Source organism: Triturus cristatus, chromosome 7 (assembly GCF_964204655.1).
Source record: "Triturus cristatus chromosome 7, aTriCri1.1, whole genome shotgun sequence".
NCBI classification, from domain to species: domain Eukaryota; kingdom Metazoa; phylum Chordata; class Amphibia; order Caudata; family Salamandridae; genus Triturus; species Triturus cristatus.
Genome location: NC_140590.1, coordinates 1,681,589,588 through 1,681,610,902, shown reverse-complemented (window position 1 = coordinate 1,681,610,902; position 21,315 = coordinate 1,681,589,588). Strand labels below are relative to the sequence as shown.

At 48.7% G+C, this 21,315-nt stretch overlaps 1 protein-coding gene across 1 annotated transcript in view; it reads right to left on the bottom strand.

Moving 5' to 3' along the window:
* NOP2 (NOP2 nucleolar protein) overlaps positions 1–21,315 on the bottom strand; it is a 125,102-nt gene that overhangs the window by 37,128 nt on the left and 66,659 nt on the right. The window contains exons 6-8 of the mRNA XM_085619813.1: positions 20,321–20,385; positions 19,054–19,175; positions 16,811–17,010 (exon numbers count right to left, since the gene is read on the bottom strand). Of these exons, the coding sequence (XP_085475939.1) occupies positions 16,811–17,010; positions 19,054–19,175; positions 20,321–20,385 (387 nt within the window). The remainder of the gene's footprint in view (positions 1–16,810; positions 17,011–19,053; positions 19,176–20,320; positions 20,386–21,315) is intronic.

The window sequence follows — 21,315 nt, the reverse complement described above, 5'->3', positions numbered from 1 at the left end:
ACCAGTTCATCCATATCGCATTGCCCTGCGACTGCGGATGTGGGAATCTGGCGGCGAAGCTTTGGCATTTTGCGTTTTCGCTTGTCGCGAATAGGTCTATCTCTGGATGACCCCACTGCTGGAAGTACGGTTGGAGTACTGATGGGTGTAACTCCCACTCGTGCATCTGGTGGCTGTGTCTGCTGAGCAGATCCGCTATCTGGTTGTCCTTGCCAGGGAGGTGTTCCGCCATGAGGAACATGTTCCTCTGAATGGCCCACTTCCACATGCTCTGAGCCAGATGAGACAACTGTGGAGAGTGTGTTCCTCCCTGCTTCTGTATGTAGTACATGGCAGTCATGTTGTCCGTCCGGATCAACACGACTTTGTTGCACAGATGTACTTTGAATGCCTTCATGGCCAGGAAGATTGCCATCAGTTCCAGAAGGTTGATGTGCATCTTCTTCTGTTGTGTCGTCCATAGTCCCTGCACTGTGTAGTGGAGTACATGAGCTCCCCATCCCTGGAGAGACGCGTCCGCTGTCAGTACTATTTGCGGAACAGGCTCTTGGAACGGTCGGCCCTTGCAAAGGTTTTGTGGATTCCACCAATGCAGAGAGTTGTATGCCCGACCGCTCACCAACACTAGGTCTTTCAACTGTCCTTGAGCCTGATTCCACTGACGTGCTAGGCACTCCTGAAGTGGGCGCATATGTAACCTCGCGTGCGGGACTATGAAGATGCAGGAGGCCATCATGCCTATCAACTGCATAAACACTCGCGCTGGAAGCGAGTGATTGGGTTTGAACTTGGAGATCAGCAGTTGTATGCTGTTGATCCTCACTAAATTTGGCTGAGCTGTGGCCGCCAGAGTGTCTATAGTCGCACCTAGGTACTGTTGTACGTGTGCGGGCTGGAGATGGGACTTTGGGTAATTTAGTGAGAATCCCAGACTGTGAAGAAGGTGAATGGTGCGGGACATGTGGCCTGCACATTGCTGGGCTGACTTCGCTTGAACGAGCCAGTCGTCTAGGTAGGGGTAGACGTGTATATGCTGCCTCCGTAAATGTGCTGCCACCGTAGCTAGGCACTTCGTGAAAACCCTGGGCGCTGTTGTCACGCCGAAGGGAAGGACTTTGAACTGATAGTGCTGCCCCTGAACAGTGAACCTGAGGTATTTTTTGTGTGAGGGGTGGATGGGTATGTGAAAGTACGCATCCTTGAGGTCCAGTGAGGCTAGGAAGTCTCCCTGCTTGAGAAGCGGAAGGACTTGCTGTAGGGTGAGCATGTGAAAGTGCTCCGAAAGAATGTACTGGTTCAGGGGTCTCAGGTCTAATATAGGCCTGAGCGACCCGTCCTTCTTTGGAATTAAAAAGTAGAGGGAGTACACCCCTGTACCCTGCTCGTGGATGGGGACGACCTCTATAGCGCCTTTTAGAAGCATACTTTGCACCTCTTGCTGTAAGAGCGTTAAGTGCTCTGAGGACATAGGACGGTTTCTTGGTGGTATTGTGGGTGGAGTGGAGGTTAACTCCAGACAGTAACCGTATTTTATAATATCTTTGACCCACCTGTCCGTGGTGATGGAGTTCCACGTGGACAGGAACCTTTGTAGTCTTCCCCCGACAGGTGTTATGTGGTCGGGAGGAAGGGAGAGGGCGTCACTGCTTGTTCTTGGGGGAGGACCTGGTGTTGCCGTAGCCACGTCCTCTGCCCTTTGTACTGGAGCCACGATATCCACCTCGGGTGTTTTTATCGTAGGTGGTCTGTGTATTGCCTTTGTTATACGTTTGTTGTGACCCCTGTCCTCTACCTGCCCCCTTGTTTCCGGGGCGACGAAAGGAGCCGCTCCGAAAGGACTGAGTTTGGAGGGCGCCCATGGACTTTGCAGTGTCCGTGTCCTTTTTTATCTTTTCGAGGGTGGTGTCAACCTCTGGGCCGAATAAATAGTCGGGGTTGACGGGCTGGTTCAGTATGTTATTTTGTACCTCAGGCTTGAATCCTGAGATTCGTAGCCAGGCATGTCGTCGCAGCATGACGCTTGTGTTTATGGCCCTGGCAGCCGTGTCTGCAGCATCTAGTGCACATTTGATGGAAGCATTCGTGAGTAGCTGCCCCTCTCTGATAAGAATTTCTGCACCTTCTTTGAACTGGTCAGGGAGATGTTGGAGAAGTTGCTCCAATGTATCATAGTGCGCTCTATCGTAGCGAGCGAGGAGCGCTTGAGTGTTGGCTATGCGCCATATGTTGGCAGCCTGGGCGGCAACTCGCTTGCCGGAGGTCTCTAGCACCTTGGACTCTTTGTCCGGGGGAGGAGCGTCACCTGTCGTTTGCGAGTGTGCCCTCTTGCGAGCATTCGCTACGACGATGGAGTCGAGTGGTAATTGTCCTTTGATGTAAGTAGGATCCCCAGGTGCTGATCTGTATTTTTTATCAATCCTGGGGTTTATCACTCGTGCCCTGGTGGGTTCCTTGAAAATGTCCTTAGCTGGTTTGAGGACCCCCTTCAGCATTGGCAGAGTTTTTACATGCCTTTCTGAGGATGCAAAAGTGTCCATTAGAAAGTCATCCTCGATGGTATCTGAGTGAAGCTGTACCCCATGGTTATTGGCAGCACGTTCAATAAGAGCGTTGAAAGCCGCAGTATCCTCCGTGGGAGATGTTTTTGCCCCATAGAGTTGTGGGTCCTGTGTATCGAGAGGTGCACTGGGGTCTGCAGGGTCGCCCCAAGTTTGATCAGGGTCCTGCTGGTCATCAGGGTCTGTGTCTACATGGTAGGGTGCTTGGTCATCCATGTAGTCCTCCAATGCATCCGTGTCGGAGCGCGTGGGGGAGAACCGGTGTGGATCCTGGTAGGAGGAATGGAACGGTTCATAAAGGAGAGGTTCTGATTCCACCGGCAGCTTCCTTTTTAGTGGGATCCTGAAAGGGTCCAATGGCGGTTCCGAAGTTATTCTTCGGTCGTGGAGAATCATCCTGCCAGTGTCGGCGTCGATGACCCGTGACGGAGACGTCTCGTCCGGTGGAACCGGAGTCTGGGTAACCCGTGTCCTGAGTTGGAACATCTTCGGGATTGTTGACGGAGGCAAGCCGAAGGTAATGTTGGCTGGCCCCGTAGAGGTTGCTGGAGCTCCGATCGGGCCGGAACCCGACGGGTCTTTGAGGGCCGCCTTGGTTTTGTTGCTTTGCGTCGCAGCAGGCCGCACTTGGGGCGTCTTTGAGGCTTTGGCACCGGGCAGGTTCGTAGAGCCGGGCGTGGATTTTTTCGGTGCCGGCGGGTCCTCGAGTCGAGGTGTGGAGATCACCGTCGACGTCCTCGATAGGTGAGGCATCGGCGTCGTCGAGTGAGCGACGCGAGGCGAAGCGGGCGGTATTGCCCTCGGTGTTGTTGGCGTCGGTAGCCGAGTAGGTTTCTCGGTGCCGATGGCCTTTTTCCGCTTGTCGACTCCGATGTCGCCCGATTCCAGTTCGGCACCGAAGTCCCTCTTGGTGCGGTCGGTGCCGACGCGTTGCGCTGGCGTCGAAGGCGTGGAAGGCCTCGATCCCACTAGCGCTACTTTCAGTTTCGGTTTCGTATGAACCGGAGCAGCTTTCGGTTTCGGTTTTGTGGTAGGGAAACCAGCTGGCTTATGCAGCAATGGCTGCTGCTGAACGTCCGAGGCCGGGCCCGAGGGCGGGGCCGAAGAACTACGGGATGGGTCTCGGGTAAGGCCCGAAGGCGATCCCTCGACCGGAGCCAAAGGCTGTGGCGCTGGTGTTTCTTCGGTTTGAACAGGTAGGCCTTGTTCATCATTGGAGCTACTCTCTTCGGCCCCTAAGGCCTCCTCGTCGTCTCCTACCTCGGTGTCGTCTTCACCTCTGTGGAAGAGTGACTCGTCGCCCTCGTCCGATCCGGGGTCGTGTTCGGAAACGGGACTGGAGGGTATGACTTCTAATTCTTCGACGTCGGCCTCGTCGAAGATGTCTGTTGGGGCCGGTGCCGCGTGCCGCGCCTCGAGTCTCGCCGCTCTTCGGTTCCTTAGAGTCTTCTTGGAACGGAACCGGGCACAGGCCATGCATGTCGATTCGTCGTGGTCCGGCGAAAGGCATTTGTTGCACACCGGATGGACGTCGATGTGTGGGTACTTCGCATTGCATACCGGACACCTTTTGAATGGCGTCCTGGATTCCATCGTCGAAGTAGTCGATGGACAGGTAAATGCGAAAGAAGTCGGTGCTGAAAGTTAGTAAACTAACAAAATGCTATCGAAACCCGATCGATAAACAGTACCGATGCGAACTAAAGGCCTTTTGGCCTCGACCAAATATTTTCCTAACTTGAGCTAAGATAGCACATCCGAACCCAATGGCGGAAAAAAACAATCTGAGGATGGAGAGGATGCCCATGCGCACTGTAGTCCAGGGGAGGAGTCACCTATCCAAGGATACTTCGAAGACTCTTCCAGGACAACAACGTGCAAACATCCGGACCCAACACTAGGCGGCGATCTATGCACAGATATGAATTCAGCAGCCCACATGCCTCGAACCTTGAGAATGGCTACACAGAACCATATAGTTTCTGGTGTCAAACATGTAGGAATCATACCCCCAGTCCAGACATGGGCATGAGGGCATGATTCCCCCCTGCTAGAGGGACGATATGGGAAAAGCGGCAGAATTTAGACACCAATTTAAAAGTGCACACGTATCACAAAATGGATGCTACTCGCCACCCACACGAATCTGGCTGCCTGTTGCTGGGCAAAACCCCAGGCTCGGCAGCTGGACAATAGGGATCCTGTTGCAGGGAGGTGCCAGCACCTTCCCAGACAGGCTATGTGGATTGGAACTGGGTGGGTGCACCATAGGATGCCTTTCAGAGTTGCACGTAGGCTGCTACAGCGCCTACATTCTGCATACACCGCCTGGAACCGGTTCAGGGGCATCCTGCCCCTCGCCCAGGCGGGAAACACACAAAGGGGAGAGGTGTAGCCACCCTTTCCCGCCTCAACTCTCATTGGTGGGCTCCGATCTGGACCCTCCCCTAATCTCTTGGATAAAGGTGAATACTGTGTCCCCAGAGCCTCAGATTAATCTTGGACTTCACAGACCTGATCTTCGATGAGCTGCTGCCCAGCTGACTGAAGAAATCTCCCTTGGGGTAAAGGAGTTACCCCCCTGCTTGGCAGGCTCCTGAAACACTGCAAGTGACCCGGTTGGAACTTCGCTGCTCCTTCGGACATCGACGACTCCTCTCGACCCTGAGGCGGGTTTCCTAGCATCCCAGAGGCCAGTGAGTGTGCCCAGCAAGTCTGAGCACCGTGGACCGCGTGGGTGCCGAGATCCCCAATACCCCAGGACACCGGCCACCTCTTGCGTAGCACACGACCCTAACCAGTGGGGAAGTTGTGCTTTGGCCCAATATTGAGCCAACCTCTCAGTAGCAACTGTGCCAAAGATCAGCGCCCTAGCTTACTCCGGTGGCCCGTGGGCACCCTTTTACACACTCCAAATTGCTGCCTCCCGCGGTCCCTTGTCTCTCGACTTGTGGGCCCTAGCGGAGGTCAATCTTTACTTTTAAGAGTTCCCCTGGTTGCTCCAGGCCTGCTCTACAGTCTCCTCGAAGGAGACCTCGTGGGTCTGCACCAGTAGCGGATTTGTTCATCTTGCGTGGGTTGCGGTTGCCAAGGCTTAGTGGATCCAATCCCGACACTAACACCGCAGCGACCCTCATCCTTCGTGGGACAGTCGCCCTCCAGAAGATGGCCTTCCTTGAAGCCTCCTGGAGCCCGTGGCTGCAGATCCAAGCTACACCTTTTCCACTTGAAGCACCCGACATTGAAGGGCTCTTTTCCTTGAGCTCCCTGGTCACTGTGCCGTGACCCAGACTCTGTCCCCTCTGCTTTCAGGTTCTCCTCTACAAGATCTACAACTTCATTCTTCACGACATCAGACGCTTTTGGCTAGCAGCAGTTTGTACATTTTCCCATTGAAAATCAGCCCGCGACCCGACATCGAAAACGACCTATGCACCCGGCTTCCCTGGGGCAGGTAACAGTGGTACCTCGGTACTCTCGTGGTAGTGGGCTCCTCAAAAGCTTAACTCTAAGTTTTTAACTTTGAACTCCTGCTAGAAGTGTATTTTAAAATCAAACCGCAACATTCTCCATAGGCTTTAATAGAGATCCCGATAGCAGCTATTACCACTGCACGCGCCTCCCGTGGGTCCCCTTCCTCATCACTTGGGGTGGATTCCTAAGGGGCCAGCGATCCTAAATGCCCTAGGCATTGTCTGTAGAATTGTCGTGGTTCTTATACCACTTTTTTAATATATGGTTTGGTCCCCCCCTGGGGCCCTGTGATTCCAGTGCCATTTATTGTATCTATAAATGCTTGTTTGAATTGTAACTTTACCTCTGCCTCATAAAGAGACTGGTGGGATTCTGTTTAGAATAAATACATATATTTTATATATATACCTGTGTGGACTACTCTTTCATTTGGTCATTCAAGAGGTTATCTATGGTAAAACAATAAGCTTAACACTCCTTCAAGACTTAGCCTGAAGGCTGCTCTCCACAGCTACCACTAGGATAGCTTTATTTAAAGGTTGTCTTTAACCTATCACCTTAAGAGTCGAATTGGACTGGTGCAAGGTGGCCACTATAACTAGTGACCAGCATATGCCAGGCCAACTTCTCACATTGGTGTGCAGTGGTTGGATTCAAGCTTGCCATTGTTTTACCAGATAACAAATTGAATTTCTAAAGTGAAAGCCACTTGGTACCAAAGGTACATATAAATTCAAGCTTAGAATATAATAAGTTCTACTGAACTTAGGAGTTGTGTGTAGAGGGTTTAGCACACCTTGACTACAACTCAAGAAAGGGTTCAGTAGGCCACACCTAGCGTAGGTAGATACACCAGTACCACCACACTAGAAATGTCTTTAAGTTCAGGTGCCCATAAGGCTCTGGAAGGACCCCAGAGGGTCCCAGTCGACAAATATGATAATCTCTCCTTTGCTGAGCTTAGGGAGATGTGCACCACTAGGCAACTTAAGACAAACAAAGGTGCCAATACTCAACGTCTCAGGGAAATCCTGCTCACAGCAGACTTAAGCAGACTTTAGTGTCTGATGGGGTAGACAGGTTGGGTGGGCATCCCCCAGAAAAGATTGTTGAAGAAAGAGGAAGCGCACTCCTGTTCAAACAAGGTAATTCAAGTAGAGCGGGGTATGGGTGCAGACGAGTAGATCCCCCCTGAGTAGGGATGGAAATCATGCAGAAGCACGTTCTGATCAGAAGCGTGTCACTCGAGTTGCACTCCGGTGGAGAAATTAATCAAGCGAGAGTAAATTCTGTGATTCGTTAATTTATTAACGAATTCAGTAGCTCCTTTGAAAAGTATAGTTTGTGATGTTTGAATTTCAGTGAAAATTATACTTTTCAAAGGAGCTACTGAATTCATGTAATTGAATAAATTAACGAATCACAGAATTTACTCTCGCTTGATTAATTTCTCCACCGGAGTGCAACTCGAGTGACACGCTTCTGATCAGAACGTGCTTCTGCATCCCCCCGAAAAGGCCACCCCAGGGTTGGTAAGGACCAGGAAGAGGAAGATGAACTTGACCTGGATGAACAAAACCATTCACAACATGGAGATGATGGCCCAAGAGGCACTCTCTCCATCCCTAAAGGGAGAATGGTGAATCCAAACAGACTCAGTGGGTTCCAACCATTCTGAGAGATCCAAAGTGACCTCTGCCTCTTCTCAGAGAAGAGAATCCTCCAAAGAGAGGAAATGCAGACTGATCCAGTTTGAGCAGGCTAAACTACAGCTCAGGAGAGAACAGTTAGCATTGGACAGGGAATCCCTGGAGCTTCAGAAAGCTTCAAGAAAATGGGGTCTAGAGACTCCTGGTGGCAGTAAAACCCCTAGAGTTAGAGAGAAAGCTCCTGACAATAGGAACCTACATAAGATTGTGCCCCCCTATCAGTCAGGGGATGATATCCACAAATGGATCACTGCACTTGAGAGGGCCTGTAAAGTTCAGAGGGTCCCAGTAGAGCACTGGGCAGCAATCTTATGGCTCTCCTTTGCAGACAAAGGTAGAGACAAGCTCCTCTCTGTTAGAGAAGAGGATGCAGATGATTAGTATATCTTGAGAGATGCTTTGATAGATGGGTTTGGCTTAACCACTGATCAATATATACTAAAGTTCAGAGACACCCAGAAAGCGCAGAATCAAGATTGGGTAGACTTTGTGGATTGTACTACCAAGGCACTGGAAGGTTGGTTAACTGGCAGTAAAGTAAATAATTACCAAGGATTGTATAATCTCATAATGATAGAGCAGAACCTTAATAATTGTCAGAATCAGCTCTTACATCAGCACCTGGTGGACTCAGATCTGACCTCTCCCCAATAATTGGGGAAGATGGCAGACAAATGGGTCAGAACCAGGATTAAGCAGAAGGTCCAGCCCTTGGGGGGTGCAACTAAAAAGGAAGATGCCAAGAACTCCGAGAAGGGTGGGGAAAAGGGAAAAGACCAGCAGTCTTCAACAGGCCCCCAAAAAGCAGCATCTGATAATACCCAGTCCAACAAGGCTAAGCAGTCAAGGAAGCCATGGTGTAAAGTCTGTAAACAGAAAACCCATTGGACTTCAGATTGTAATAAGGCCAAAGACTCCACAAGTACCACACCTGTCCCTAAGGCACCTGTTCCCCCTAGTCCAGCTATAGGTGGCGGTACACAGAACAAGGGCATAGTAGAGTTGACCCTGGGATCTGAAGAGGATTCTGGCCTAGTCAGAACTCCTACTCAGGCTGTCTTAGTTTGTGATGGGGACCTGTCCCTATTTGTGAGTCCCAGTGGTCTGGGCAAATACAAGCAACAGCTTAAAATAAATGGAAGGGAGTCATTAGCTTACAGGGACACAGGAGCCAGTGTCACCATGGTTACTAAGGACCTTGTGGACCCTAGCCAGATCATACTTGGGGAAACTTACCAAGTGACCAATGCAAGCAGCGTTAGTACTAACCATGCTCTAGCAGTTGTGAACTTCTCATGGGGAGGGGTAACTGGCCTAAAGAAGGTTGTGGTGAGTGCAGACCTACCTGTTGAATGTTTGCTAGGGAATGATTTGGAGGCCTCAGCATGGGCTGAGGTGGAGCTAACTACCCATGCAGCAATGTTGGGTATACCAGCAGAAGTATTTGCCTTGACAGGAACTGAACAGGCCTTGGATCCTGGAAGAATGGACCAAGGCCCTTCCAAGAGGAGGAGTAGCAGGGGTAAGGCAGAGCCTTCCCCCCAGGAACAGTCTGTAGAAACTCTTTTAGCAGAAGAGGATCCATCTCCTGAAGAAGGAACTGCCCCAGATGAACTGGAACCTGATCAGGTTGAGTTCTTGGGGGCAGGGGGACCTTCTAGGGCAGACTTGAGCCTGGAGCAGCAGAGCTGCCCTACTCTTGAACCCCTCAGACAGCAAGCTGCTGCTGAGGCTGCAGGGAATGCCAGTGGGACCCATAAGATATATTGGGATGATGGGCTCCTATACTCTGAGGGTCGAGACCCCAAGCCTGGTGCAGCCAGGAGGTTGGTCATGCCTCAGAAGTTTAGGGGTTTCCTACTCACACTGGCCCATGATATTCCCTTAGCAGGACACCTAGGCCAAAACAAGACTTGGGACAGAATTGTCCCTCACTTTCATTGGCCACAGATGAGTGAGGACTGTAAGAGCTTTTGCAGCTCTTGCCTGCCTTGCCACTGGCTTGACAGGTAATGCAAGTCCACAAAGGCCCCCCTGATACCATTGCCTGTGGTGGGGGTGCCCTTTGAACCGGTGGGGATTGATATAGTTGGTCCCCTGGACCCACCAACAGCATCTGGGCACAGGTTCATTCTGGTGGTAGTGGATCATGCCACCAGATACCCAGAAGCTATTCCCCTTAGGACCATCACAGCACCTGTGGTGGCAAGGGCCCTCCTGGGAATCTTTTCCAGGGTGGGATTTCCTAAGGAGGTATTGTCTGACAGAGGTACAAACTTTATGAGTAGCTACCTCAAGGCAATGTGGAAGGAGTGTGGTGTCAACTATAGGTTCACCACCCCTTACCGTTCCTCAATGCAATGGTCTTGTTGAGAGATTCAACAAGACCTTAAAGGGTATGATTAAAGGGATCCCAGAAAAGCTTAGGCGAAAATGGGATGTTCTTCTGCCCTGCCTTCTCTTTGCATACAGGGAGGTGCCACAGAAGGGGGTTGGTTATAGCCCCTTTGAACTTTTGTTTGGCCATCCTGTTAGAGGGCCACTCTGTCTAGTGAAGGAGGGATGGGAACAACCTCCCAAACCCCCTAAACAGGATATTGTGGACTATGTACTTGGTCTCCGCTCCCGGATGGCTGAGTACATGAAGAAGGCAACTAAAAACCTGGAGGCAAGTCAGGAATTACAGAAAACCTGGCATGACCAAAAGGCTGTACTGGTGGTGTACCAGCCAGGACAGAAGGTATGGATGCTGGAGCCAGTGGCCCCAGCAGCTCTCCAAGATAAATGGAGTGGACCCCATACCATTTTGGAAAAGAAGGGAGAGGTCACCTATTTGGTGGACCTTGGCGCTCGCAGAAGTCCCCACAGGGTACTTCATGTTAATAGACTGAAAGCATATGTGGACAGGGCTGACATGGGCTTGCTCATGGCAACAGATGAGGGACAGGAGGAAGAGAGTGACCCTCTCCCAGACCTGCTCTCTCACAACCCTGACGATGGGTCAGTTGATGGAGTAGCCTTGGCAGGCAGCCTCACTGACCAGCAGCAAGCAGACTGTAGACAAGTTCTTCAGTCTTACAGACATATGTTTTCTCTGACTCCAAGTCAGACCCCCTGGTGCACTCATGAAGTGGATACTGGGGACAGTCTGCTTGTCAAGAATAAAATCTACAGGCAACCTGACCATGTCAGGGACTGCATAAGGACAGAAGTCCAAAAGATGTTGGAATTAGGAGTGATTGAGCCCTCAGAGAGCCCTTGGGCTAGCCCAGTAGTCCTTGTACCAAAACCTCACACACAGGATGGTAAGAGAGAGATGAGGTTCTGTGTTGACTACAGGGGACTCAATGCAGTCACTAAGACTGATGCTCACCCAATTCCCAGAGCAGATGAGCTCATAGATAGATTGGCCTCAGCCAAGTATCTGAGCACATTTGATCTGACAGCTGGCTACTGGCAGATAAGGTTAGCTGAGTCTGCAAAAGCCAAAACTGCATTTTCTACCCCTGGTGGGCACTATCAATTTATTGTAATGCCCTTTGGTTTGAAAAATGAACCTGCCGCTTTTCAAAGGTTGGTGAACAGAGTCCTCTCAGGCCTGGAAGACTTTAGTGCAGCATATCTAGATGATATTGCTGTCTTCAGCTCCACCTGGGAGGATCACCTGATCCACCTGAGGAAAGTTTTGGAAGCCCTGCAAAAGGCAGGACTCACTATCAAGGCTACTAAGTGCCAGATAGGGCAGAGTCAGGTTGTGTACCTGGGTCACCTTGTAGGTGGAGGCCAGGTTCAACCACTTCAGAGCAAAATCCAGACCATCATGGACTGGGTTGCTCCAACCACCCAGACTTAGGTCCGAGCTTTCTTGGGCCTGACTGGTTATTATAGAAGGTTTGTAAAGGGATATGGATCCATTGTGACCCCCTTGAATGACCTAACCTCTTAGAGGATGCCCAAAAAGGTTGAGTGGACTGTCAGCTGTCAGAAAGCTTTTGATGACCTAAAACAGGCTATGTGCTCTGCTACAGTGCTCCAAAGCCCCAACTACTCCAACGAATTCATAGTCCAAACTGATGATTCTGAGGTGGGGTAGGTGCTGTATTATCACAACTGAATGAAGAGGGCCAGGATCAACCAGTAGCTTTTATTAGCAGAGGGTTGACCCCCAGAGAGAAACGTTGGTCAGCTATAGGGAGGGAGGCCTTTGCTGTGGTCTGGGCCTTGAAGAAGCTGAGGCCATACTTGTTTGGCACTCACTTCATTGTTCAAACCGACCATAAGCCCCTCCTATGGCTAAAACAGATGAAGGGTGAAAACCCCAAACTACTCAGTCAGGTGGTCCATTTCCCTACAGGGGATGGACTTTACAGTGGAACATAGACCTGGGAGCAACCATGCCAATGCAGATGGCCTCTCCAGATATTTCCACTTAGAACATGAAGACTCAACTGGTCAAGGTTAGTTTAATGTCCCAGCGTTGGGGGGGGGGGGGGGGGGGTTATGTAGGAGAGTGGCATCGACTGCATAGTTGCCCCCAACTTTTTTCTGATGTTTTGACTGTTTTATGACTCTAGCCAGGCTGTGGCCCTGCTATCCAGGACCCCAGCCTATCTGCTTCTTCTCTAAACTGATGTGAGTACCCTAGGTACAACCCAATTGGATACTGAGGATACCCTGTCAGCCCTTGTAGATGGTACCCTAGGTACCCAGGACATGGGTCCCTCAGAGGCCTACCAGGGCTGCAGCACTTATTGTGCCACCCTGGGACAGCCATACCAAATGACACCACGAGACCACTATTGTAGTCTGGGTAAGGTGGTGCTTGCACCCCCTTAAAGGGATACAGGTACCCTGTATCCCACCTATGTACAACACATGTATTCTCATTGGTCACCCCTCAAGCAGGCCTTGCTAATCCTACAAGGCAGGGTGCTGAGATATATGTGAGGGGGGACCCCTAACTGAGTAGGGCCCTTCTGCAACCCTCGTAAAAATCATTGCTGGGTTGTTTGTAGTGTAGCCATACCATATACTCTTAACCGCATTAGAAGCATATCGTGATAGCGTGATAACTTGAGAATGGCTACACAGAACCATATAGTGTCTGGTGTCAAACATGTAGGAATCATACCCCCAGTCCAGCCATGGGCATGAGGGCATGAGGGCATGATTCCCCCCTGCTAGAGGGGCGATATGGGAAAAGCGGCAGAATTTAGACACCAATTTAAAAGTGCACACGTATCAAAAAATGGCTGCCTGTTGCTGGGCAAAACCCCAGCCTCGGCAGCTGGACAATAGGGATCCTGTTGCAGAGAGGTGCCAGCACCTTCCCAGACAGGCTATGTGGATTGGAACTGGGTGGGTGCACCATAGGATGCCTTTCAGAGTTGCACGTAGGCTGCTACAGCGCCTACATTCTGCATACACCGTCTGGAACCGGTTCAGGGGCATCCTGCCCCTCGCCCAGGCGGGAAACACACAAAGGGGAGAGGGTGTAGCCACCCTTTCCTGCCTCAACTCTCATTGGTGGGCTCTGATCTGGACCCTCCCCTAATCTCTTGGATAAAGGTGAATACTGTGTCCCCAGAGCCTCAGATTAATCTTGGACTTCACAGACCTGATCTTCGACGAGCTGCTTCCCAGCTGACTGAAGAAATCTCCCTTGGGGTAAAGGAGTTACCCCCCTGCTTGGCAGGCACCTGAAACACTGCAAGTGACCCGGTTGGAACTTCGCTGCTCCTTCGGACATCGACGACTCCTCTCAACCCTGAGGCGGGTTTCCTAGCATCCCAGAGGCCAGTGAGTGTGCCCAGCAAGTCTGAGCACCGTAGAACGTGTGGGTGCCGAGATCCCCAATACCCCAGGACACCAGCCACCTCTTGCGTAGCACACGACCCTGACCAGTGGGGAAGTTGTGCTTTGGCCCAATATTAAGCCAACCTCTCAGCAGCAACTGTGCCAAAGATCAGCACCCTAGCTCACTCCGGTGGCCCGTGGGCACCCTTTTACGCACTCCAAATTGCTGCCTCCCGCGGTCCCTTGTCTCTCGACATGTGGGCCCTAGCGGAGGTCAATCTTTACTTTTAAGAGTTCCCCTGGTTGCTCCAGGCCTACTCTACAGTCTCCTCGAAGGAGACCTCGCTCAGACCTCGTGGGTCTGCACCAGTAGCGGATTTGTTCATCTTGCGTGGGTTGCGGTTGCCAAGGCTTAGTGGATCCCATCCGGACACTAACACCGCAGCGACCCTCATCCTTCGTGGGACAGTCGCCCTCCAGAAGCTGGCCTTCCTTGAAGCCGCCCGGAGCCCGTGGCTGCAGATCCAAGCTACACCTTTTCCACTTGAAGCACCCGACATTGAAGGGCTCTTTTCCTTGAGCTCCCTGGTCACTGTGCCGTGACCCAGACTCTGTCCCCTCTGCTTTCAGGTTCTCCTCTACAAGATCTACAACTTCATTCTTCACGACATCATCAATGCTTTTGGCTAGCAGCAGTTTTGTACACTTTCCCATAGAAAATCAGCCCGCGACCTGACATCTAAAACGACCTATGCACCCGGCTTCCCTGGAGCAGGTAACAGTGGTACCTCGGTACTCTCGTGGTAGTGGGCTCCTCAAAAGCTTAACTCTAAGTTTTTAACTTTGAACTCCTGCTAGAAGTGTCTTTAATCTTTTAAAATCAAACCGCAACATTCTCCATATGCTTTAATAGAGATCCCGATAGCAGCTATTACCACCGCACGCGCCTCCCGTGGGTCCCCTTCCTCATCACTTGGGGTGGATTCCTAAGGGGCCAGCGATCCTAAATGCCCTAGGCATTGTCTGTAGAATTGTCGTGGTTCTTATACCACTTTTTTAATATATGGTTTGGTCCCCCCCTGGGGCCCTGTGATTCCAGTGCTATTTATTGTATCTATAAATGCTTGTTTGAATTGTAACTTTACCTCTATCCTCATAAAGAGACTGGTGGGATTCTGTTTAGAATAATTACATATATTTTATATATATACCTGTGTGGAATACTCTAATTTGGTCATTCAAGAGGTTATCTATGGTAAAACAATAAGCTTAACACTCCTTCAAGACTTAGCCTGAAGGCTGCTCTCCACAGCTACCACTAGGATAGCTTTCTTTAAAGGTTGTCTTTAACCTATCACTTTAAGAGTCGAATTAGAGTGGTGCAAGGTGGCCACTATACCCAAGTGACAAGCATAAGCCAGGCCAACTTCTTACATTGAAACATTATACTGTTATTGGTTTATGCAGACATTTAAGTTCCTATTCTAGTTTCTTTTTAGCCAAATTGGGAAATGGCTTCCATAGGTTTGCCTCCTGCAGACACATCACCCCCATGCGCAGATGTAAGACCCCGGAACTGTGCGGTATGGTCTGCGTGCTCCTTTAGATGGGCCGTTGGTCTCTCACACAACCAGGGAGGGGCTACAGGCACTGCTGGTAGCATTCATCCCCGAATGAAGTAAATAATTCTAAAACAAAAGGTCTTCTTCTCTGGGGCAAGAATATATCAGAGGGCACTTTTGCTGGATCGCAATAGTTACTTGCTACGCATCCATATCCTTGTCTAAGGTTCTGCATTATTTTTGAGAGGCTATCCTGCCATATTCTTGAATAACAGGGATCAGCATGGAGGATATAACTATTGCTACCACCACACCCGAATATGGACAACAGAGGGCAATTCTGTTCTATATTCATGATATTTACCAATACTTTATCCTGTGGCTAAGAAACATAAGCCCAACATTATCTGAATTTGCTAGTAACAGAGTACCCCATACCAGGCTGACGATGTAAAAAGACCTATTCTTATGGTCTGGTGCCAGCATGGTCTTTACTAGGAGAGTATACTCGTAAAGTAATATAACCTATTATGGGATTATTTTTAATGAGCAAGTTCTTATTCCGCAGGAGCGACTACAGGGAGATGCCCCCCCACCTCAATTCCCAGGTCAAGCGAGTACCTTTATTGCACAGGGTAGGCTTATAAGAAGGGGCGACTAGTCTTCCCCCACACAGACTCTCCATCTTTTTATCACATCTGTGTACCGTGCCACACCTCTTTGCCATGTTTCATCCATGACTTGAGTTCTCCAAACGAACTACTATGTGTCTATGTTGCAAAAAACAATTTTTTACATACAGAAAATTCCTTTGGCAAAACATTAAGAAATAATTTTTTTTGTTACTGTGTTCTGTCCAAATTCCTGACTGACTGGCTATAGAGAAGTGACAGATATGTAAGGACTTTTGTGCCCTGATGAAGCCACTAACCCAGTTGGGTTCAAGGAATCGGGAAAACATGTCAACAAAATTGACACTAAAGAGGGTAGGACAATAATACTTCATTACCATCACACCAATTTACTTCTTCAGTTAACACTATCAGGCTAGCCCATAATAAACTGAAGGTGGGGGCTTGAACCCTAGGCAGTTTTAATTACATGCATTTTCAATCTTTTCGGTCGCTATCTAAAATATCCCATGACCCTGCAACGTGGTAGAGCCCATTAAAACACAATATAGTGTTTTTATTGTGGGATAATCCTAACGATGAAGCATGCCACAAATTGTGGGTGAGGGCTGTTTTTTTATAACAGAGGAATCTCAGTAATCCGAGTAGGATTTCATCTGATCTATTAATATCTTGACTCACTAATCGACATGTGTACTATGGAAAGAAAACTAACATAAAGGAAATAATTTAGGCAGAAAAATGTAAAACAACAGTCGAAAGTGAAGATGCAAAGAGGAGCGACCATTTAAAGACATGAAAACAGAAACCGAGGAGAGAAGAACTTAGAAATACAATGTGAGAAAGAAGAAATGTGGAAAAAAAAACACATGGAGATGGAATAAAAGAGAAAAAGTTTCAAACAGAAATTGTAAAACCAAAAAATGTTTAGTACAGATATAGGGCAGCAGAAGTAAATGATGGATGGGAAGACAAGTGTTCAAGGAAGGCAAGAGGAGTTGAGAAAGGAGGACAGGAAAAGTGCAGTTAAAAAGGAAAGAAAATGAAGTGGCACAATAGTGCTGACAGTGTGCCCTTACCTCAGACACAGGAAAGAGATCCATAAGCTTCTCAATCAGAAATTCTCCATAGCTGTAGTAAGTTGCAAGATCATGGCGAAGTAGAGTCAGGTACTCCGCCCGTGTCCGCTCAGCATCCCGTTTTGTCCCAAAGTCCTGCAGCACCTCCACGTTATCCTTGATGCGCTGGTGCACGTCCTGCAAGTCCATAGGCTTAGAGCGTGGGGGAGCAAGTCAAGGACAACAGCAACCTGTGGAGCATGGATCCTACTCAATTTCCCACCCCAGAAACCACTCTCCCATGGACTACCCAGAATCCTTCATACCATACCCAAGAAAGCTTACGCGCTATGGGAAAGTGTCTCCCATACTGTATCCTGGAGAGCTTGAGGTATGATTTCTTGGAAAATTAAACATCCATCTATTTTCAGTCCCTGCTATCCAATTGTTTTAGATTTCCTTGATAGTAATGCTTACAAGCTTCCCTTACATCCAGGCCCAAAACAAATATTGATACTGAAGAGGAGTGTTGTTTTTAAATTATAAGTAGCAGTTGTTCACGTGTTCTGGGGGAGGCGAATCTGCCCGACAGTATCAGCAGCCAAAACAAAATCAGCACACAATTTACAGGAGTTCATCCTGGTGTTCCACTGCCAGAGTACACGTGTTCCCAGGGCTACATAGGAGAATAGCTTAACAGAACAAGGCTCTTTCTTTGAATTGTGGTACTTTTAGTCCTGTTTTATTTCATTATAACTTCAGGACTAAAAATATAAGGGAAACATCTAGACTGCAAGAGCTACTTATATGTGGACCTCTAGAACGAGTGAGTTTAAATTGCACATGACGCTCAAAACGAACATCTTCAGGTAGATGGCAGAGTCAAAGGAAATTCAGAGTAATTTTCCTCCTTTGTAGGTTTTAACTTTCAATTAAAGAGTCCGCAAATCGTGGTTCTCTGGTACTAGATGGAATAAGTGCTAACATGCCAGCATAGCCTCTTCTGGCTCATGATTGGAAATGACTGCTTCGTCCCTAGAAGCAATACAGAAATCACACATCTTGGCAATGGGATGCAGACCTCAAGAAACCCCTTTATGAAGCATATATCTGCTCAAAGATGGGAAGATCACATCAGGTCTCTTTCAATGACAAACACAGGCTGACATGCAACTCAATTCAAGATCTACTTCAAAAGTACCCTGGGGGTGGAAGACTTAACTTTACCTAAACAGTATACATGGAGATATCTTCTCTGCTGGAGATGCAAAGTACAACTGACTTCTTTTCTAGTGCCTACTGCAGAGTTTCTTCATAGCGTTTCACTTTTACTTACACTAACATTAGTTTTTCTAATGCTTGACAATGGCCTTGCCTTAGTAAGTTTAATGTAAAAAGCGTTACTGTGCAACCGATCCAATGTGATTGTACTGTTGATGCTATAAAATAAAATGTTTCAATCCTTCTGGCCATCAAACAATTGTAACAGGCAACATCTTGCAAACAACTGCAAAGATTTCTCGGGGTCAAGGATGCTGCACGAAGGAGACTCTAGCGACAGAATTCAGAACCAACCTCATAATACTTCTATGAATCCAGTACACTGCAGACGAAGACTAGGTGTACCTCTCCACACCGAATGACTGCAAAGTCTGTGCTACTTGTTACACTACCCAAATGAACCACGCAAACCTGCCAGGCAGCACTTATAACCCCAAAGTCTTGATCTCAAAGGGTGGGCAACTGATAGTCCCTGGGGCTATTCTAAATCCCTCTGGGCACAACTGAGATACACACCTATTGAACCAGGACGCTCAGACCGAATATGGGATCACACGCTGACTGCCAGACCACAGAGTTACCCCGCAAATACACTGCAGGTCAGGTATCAAAGAAGTACCTCCCCAAAGACAGTCTGTGGTGGCTGTGTCACCTCTGAAAGTCCAAAAGCGGGAATGTGCAGGAGGGCGCTTGCCAATTGGGGGTGCCTAAATGGCACCCCCAATTGGATATGGATTTCTGTGCATATCCTCACCCTTATTGTAGGTGATCTGGCGGACAGCACAGTGTGTGCTGGGCTCCTGAACCTAAAGCAAAATGTGCCCACGCATCTCTTTAAGAGTACATATTCCAAACTCAGAACTACGCAAACACAATTCGGAATGGCTCACACCACAGGTCCAAATAATTTCTGCAAACTATTGAGTAGTCCGTGTTCTACACTACCCAGAGATGATACTGGCCCCTTCTGCTAGAAAGGATATTTTCTTTCTCAAGTTCCTGTTCGTTCGGCAAAACAAAGCGATCTTCTGGGTCCACGTTCAGTTGCAGATCTGCGGAATCGCCCTCCTTCACCTCCTCTTCCTCATCAGAGCTGGAAGAACCCCTGGCAGCAACAAGAAAATAGAGGGGCATTGTCAGGGTGGTAGTAAGTGAGCGCGCAGCAAGTCAGTTCTGAATAAACAGGCAGAGTGTAACAGAAACAGCTTTCTAAAATGTATGGGGGGGTGCAGATCACCTCCAGAGCTGGGAGGGAATGGGGGGGGGGGGGGGGAGGAGGGAGTACAAAGAAGGCACAATCTGAAAAAATCCAAGAGGAATAATGCCAAAGACATCTCAATAAGCAGGTGACCTATGTTAGGGATCGAGACAAAACTTACAAGATCATACATAGTAGTAGCTCTCAGTTTCTCGTTTGTGCACAGAAGACCAGACACTCTTTCATTCTTATTGCTCAGCTTCCTCCTGTATTCATCTCTGGTCACAATGCATTTTCTCCACAGGTTCCCTACTCAACCACAGCAATGGTCGGTCCTAGACAACTAAGATTCACTGTAGCAGCAACCTAGCAAGCTAATGTATGGCCAAGTTCTGGAAGGTCACAACACTGCTCCATCATTCCCCCTCTTCTGCGGTCTAGTGTTGCCTTACTCATTGTGTTCCCCCCTTGCTCCCAATGGAACCTCAACCCCATTTCCAACACTCACTGGCTTGGTTTTGACCAGCAAACTCCATCTTACTCTTACATGATGCTCCCACTGCAGCCTTGAGGCACTCCGATGTGTCCAAAAGATGACTGACGCTAAAAGATCAAAATTAAATATATATTTAGGGAGAACTCTGCTGCCTTCCTGTCTTAGCACCAGACACCGATATTACCCAGATACCAGTGCTACAACACTCCATTCTAACTCCCAACAACCAACTTTTTCTTACTACTTTCCCATCCTATACTCCTGTGCTATCCTTCCTTTGCCTCCACTGTATTCTGATCTCGTCTCATTCAAAAGTTTTACTTAAGCCCATGTTCTAGGTCTCAAATAATCCTGTGCCATAGAAGAATCTCCTCTGAGTCTTGTGAAATGAGAGCCTCAAAAATGTTGATGGGTCTTCACAGTGTCTGGGGCGCAGCGACACAAAACATGCTAAACGCAGGGTACGTACCTCTTGAATACAGCACAATTTCAGAAAGTGCCTGGGGCACTGAACATCTAATTCAGTCTACTCACTCATGGGTGATGTGTCACTCACCTCTCAAGACGTGCCTTCTCCTGCAAGCGCTTCAGTTTGCGAGAAGCCTTCTCAATAGGAAGCAACTGGAAATCGGGGAGAAAAGGAAATTGGATTATAGGGGGTCACCCAAACTATCTACTCTGAAATCTGAACATCCCAAAACCTCACCCTAAGATAGAGCGAAGGTGAGAGCAGAAAGGGGAAGACACTGGAAAAATAGAGGAGAAACAGAAAATAAGGAAGGAGGGTGAGGTTATTACATCAAGTTATGCTAAGGACTCCATATTTGTAACCAGCAAGTACCGTAGTTGAAGGCAGGATTAAACTATAGCACATAACTTGATCAGATGAAACATATACCAGAATAATCAGATAACAATGGAGAACACAGTCACAGACAGAGATAATCACACACCAAAAATGGAAAGCAGATAACGGTAAGCACTCACGGGCAGCAAAACAGAACTACAGGTATGCAGATATTCAAGCCCTTATACACTCATGGGGCCATGCCCCAGAAGGCAGATCTGCAAGCAGTCAGATAGCCAGAAGCACACTTTAACATACAGATAATCGGGCAAACACACAGGTAAAATCAATGTCATGGTAGGCAAACACAGGCAGTTCACGTGTGCAAAAGCACACAATCGAGGCAGACGGAGAGGGATAAACAAGTTACTTCCCTTCGTAAACACTCTTTCTGGTGGACAACATATACCCGCCGATTCCTCAAATTTAGAATGTTCCTCAGAAGCCAAGCTGGAAGTGGAAATTGTCTTAGTAGCACTCTCAGGCACCACTAGGTGGCACTGTCGGACCCATATTGACACCATACTACACGAAAGCGATAGAGTACAGTCGCATATAAGTGCCACCTCTGTGCGCCAACATTAGTTTCTTACCCGACTCTTTCTACACACTCAGACATAGAGCATTAAAAAATATCCGGAGCAGTGCGCAGGTTTGCAAGTTGCGGCCTTTTTAGATGATCGAAAGCAGACACTCCGATTGGC